This window comes from Acanthisitta chloris, unplaced genomic scaffold (assembly GCF_000695815.1).
Source record: "Acanthisitta chloris isolate BGI_N310 unplaced genomic scaffold, ASM69581v1 scaffold17489, whole genome shotgun sequence".
Classification (NCBI taxonomy): domain Eukaryota; kingdom Metazoa; phylum Chordata; class Aves; order Passeriformes; family Acanthisittidae; genus Acanthisitta; species Acanthisitta chloris.
This window is the reverse complement of record NW_008689943.1, coordinates 9,710-13,367: the sequence shown is the minus strand read 5'-3', so window position 1 is coordinate 13,367 and position 3,658 is coordinate 9,710. Positions and strand designations below refer to the sequence as shown.

The window sequence follows — 3,658 nt, the reverse complement described above, 5'->3', positions numbered from 1 at the left end:
TCTACCCTATTTCCCCACCCTAGTCCATATTTACAAACCCTCACTGCAGAAATGCAGATCACCTTAAAGTGGTAGCAGCAAACAGCCAACCCAGCCTAGGATTCAGAAACCACATTTCAAAGCCAAAACTGACACATCTCGAGAAACTTGGTACCACTACTTAAGAAAATCCAGATATTCCACATCCATAAACTCTTTATTCTACTACGCAGCTAGCCCACACACCCATACACCTTTTCTGTGCTCTCAGACACCGAAACTGAACTCTACCCTATTTCCCCACCCTAGTCCATATTTACAAACCCTCACTGCAGAAATGCAGATCACCTTAAAGTGGTAGCAGCAAACAGCCAACCCAGCCTAGGATTCAGAAACCACATTTCAAAGCCAAAACTGACACATCTCGGAGATGACAACTGAACAATCATATTACACCGATGTAAAATATTTGACTGTAAAGAAAAAAACCCAGTTTTTTGGAGCAGAAAAAGAAATTTATAATTACCTTCTCACTCCCTGCCAAGTCCACAAGGTAAAGTTTTCCACTTAGTTTTTGTTCTGTTTGAGTATTCTCTTGTTTTACATTAATAAGAAAAATACTATGACTTCGGGAGCTGTGTTCATTCATATCTATAATTCAAAACATACACATTGTCAAAGAGATTTGTACAAACAAACTCACTTAAAACAGAACTTTCCCACAGTGCAAAGAGATCTAGAGCTAATGAAACTGTATAATCTCTCAAAGACAACAGAACTAGAGGCAGCAAACCCAACAGTATCATATACTTGAGTAACAAAGATTCAGCTTCCCTTGGGGTTCTATTAATACCACCTAAGCTCACTGATGAGATTTGCTAGCCTGTCCACATTTAACTTACTTTATTAGAACAGAAAGCATATTTAGGTTTTGATAGCAGACTATTTTTTTGTAGACTTCCAGTGTCTCATATTTCATCCTTCTGTGACAATTTGAACTAGATGGCCATAACCTTTCAGCCCTTTCCTGCACTGCCCCCTCTGCTGTGAAACATGCAGAGCATTTAAAGTATTATTTTAATTCATTAACAAAATTTAAGCAGATTGCAATCTGAATGAGAACATCTGCCTATTTGTTCTTTCTTTTAACCACAAATCCCTCACAACCTAAAAGGACTGGTTTAGTGATGCCACAGAAGCAGCTCAACACAGCTCAACCTCTCTACCCAAACTTCTGCTGTTTCTCCCTCACTTAGTGTGGTCCCCACTTCAGAACCTTACACCTTGGAGCAATGACATAGAAGTGCAAGACTGAGTCATTCCTTAAAAGCAACATCATATTTTTATTTTTGGTCTTTAACTGAAGAAATAAGAAGAAAAAACTTGTATTTTCTCTTAATGACTCTATAGTCTTTCTTTTCCTGAATAAAGAACTAGACACAGGAAGATTGTGAAACTGACCCTCAAACTGGCTCTCAGAGATCGCTGGCAGTCACCTCGTAAGCTAAGAACTTAAGAATAGTTTTGCATGCCCCTCATCTTTCTTTGTTTGTTTGTTTCTTTTTTAACCCCTCTGCCACTTCCTAATTCTGCTTCTTGTGAAAATGTTGAGACCTATGCCACGGTTCCTTGTAACTCAGTTGCATGCTAGAGCCAAAAATCTTGGGACCCTGGGATGCTGCTTAAATCTGCAGCAGGTCTGAAGATATATTCTGAGCAGCTGTTCTTAGAATATGCAAGAGAATGGTCAAACCACAGATGAGCCACAGTGCCTTACTTAAAGATTCCTAGGTTAATTGAAACAAATTCCACAAACTGGGATTTTACACTAATCCTAAAGCAGAGCTACACCATTTTCTCCAGTGATTCAGAGCTCCTCACGGATCGCTTACGCTCCTTTTTTCAATCCAAGTCTAAGCAACATCATCTAACAAGAAATGCATTGAAATACTTGTTTCTGCAAGACATGCTGAAACTGCGTGTGCCAGACCCTTTCTAAAACTTGGAATTATTTAGCTCGCTATTGTTGCATTCCCTACTTTTTAAGGTATACCAGAAAAAAAAAAGATAAAGCAGTAAAAGGAAACAAAAGATAATACTTACTAGTAACTGCTACATGTCGATTTGATTTTCCTTCATCTATAGTATCCATAACTTCTTCTGGACTACATACGAAGCGCTCCGTGCAACCCTTTGGAAAAAACAAACAGGAGGGTCAAAATAACACCACACCAGCAAGGCAGAAGTAAATCGTGTACACTAGAGTAGTGTGAGATGAAAACGTATCAGATTGATGCTCACCTTTACATAGGGAACTCTATTTTTGTCCTCATGAACAGAAAGATTGGTCTTTGAAACTGGAAGAGAAAAAGATCCAAAGCTAAGGCACATATGATTCCATTGCAAAATGAATGAATGAGTCGTGTTCAATGCATGGCTGAGTCGTGTTATCTCTCAGCAACACTTGATAAAAACTTAGTAAAGAAACAACTACTGCAGCTTTAGTAACATTACATAGATGAGCTCCATGCTTTCCCATTCTGATGCACCCTTAACATGTACAGGTTATTCGCACAATGCATACCTAGATATCATAGGGTTTTTTTAATATCTCCCTCCAGAACAATCTATTTTCTATGTGCCATACAAAAAAAAGGCTTACCATCCAAAAGGTCCCTTATTTTATCCAAGTATATTTCAAAATATGACACCTGTTAGTGGAAAAGGGAAAAGAGATACAGCATCAGAAAGCAACAATGCCTTGCTTTTTGATCAGAAGGATCCAGCATGACCACTGTGACCTCCCACATGACACCACATCCAGCTCAAGTTCTTAAGGCTGAACTAAAATACACCTTTAAGAAGAACTGTTTTGATCAAAAGCTTCAAACACTATCAGCATTGCCACAGGTTATCAGGACAGCAACCATCAATGCTAAGTGGAAACAAAATTAGAGTGCTACCATAATTCTTCTTTAAGAAGAAACAGTTACTTCAGAATAACTCATGCTACTGTTTCCAAGTTACAGGCATTTGAAGCAGATACACAATATCCATTTAACAGCAGACTACCTTCCAGTTTGAACACAGATTAAATAAGTAAAAATGAAGAAAAGTTTACCTTAATGTGAAACTCAAGATTCTCGTCCATGGAGTAAATATAATTAAAAATATCTTGCACTATTCTTGGAATAATGCCCATTCCATCTGGGTCATGAAGCTTCCCCTTATTAGAAATAGATACAATAAAATGAAACATTCATACTGAATCCAACATCACAAACAGCATCCAAAGGCTAAACAACTTGTTCTGGTTAACAGACAAATTAGTTTTAAAATGCTGACAAGACTTAGGCTCTGAATTCTCCCAGACTATCAAAAGTGAAAATATGCTATTAATATTACTCTGGTGTTTCTCTTCCTGCTACTGAGGGCTGAAAAAATACACTAATTGCAATTCTCATTCCCCCCAAAAAAGGGTATTGAAAATATTGCAATGGAAAGGGAAAGAAAACTCATATTGCACGAAGAAAACAAGCGGACATCCCATTTCTAGAAAGACTATTGCAACAAAAGGATATGACAGTGACATTAAGAGAAAATGATTTTAAGATTTCTTACTTCCATAGTGTGTGTCTTTCCAGACGATGTTTGCCCATAAGCAAATATTGTACCATTG

At 37.7% G+C, this 3,658-nt stretch overlaps 1 protein-coding gene across 1 annotated transcript in view; it reads right to left on the bottom strand.

The window, feature by feature from the left end:
* Window positions 1-505: 505 nt before the first annotated feature.
* The window catches only part of LOC103808827 (kinesin-1 heavy chain-like), a gene marked incomplete at its 3' end in the record, with an annotated part of 6,064 nt that continues 2,911 nt past the window's right edge, over window positions 506-3,658 (bottom strand). The window contains 6 exon segments of the mRNA XM_009081632.1: window positions 506-630; window positions 2,083-2,170; window positions 2,281-2,336; window positions 2,642-2,690; window positions 3,101-3,205; window positions 3,601-3,658. The exon segment at window positions 3,601-3,658 is cut by the window's right edge and continues 37 nt beyond it. Coding sequence (XP_009079880.1) covers window positions 506-630; window positions 2,083-2,170; window positions 2,281-2,336; window positions 2,642-2,690; window positions 3,101-3,205; window positions 3,601-3,658 — 481 coding nt within the window.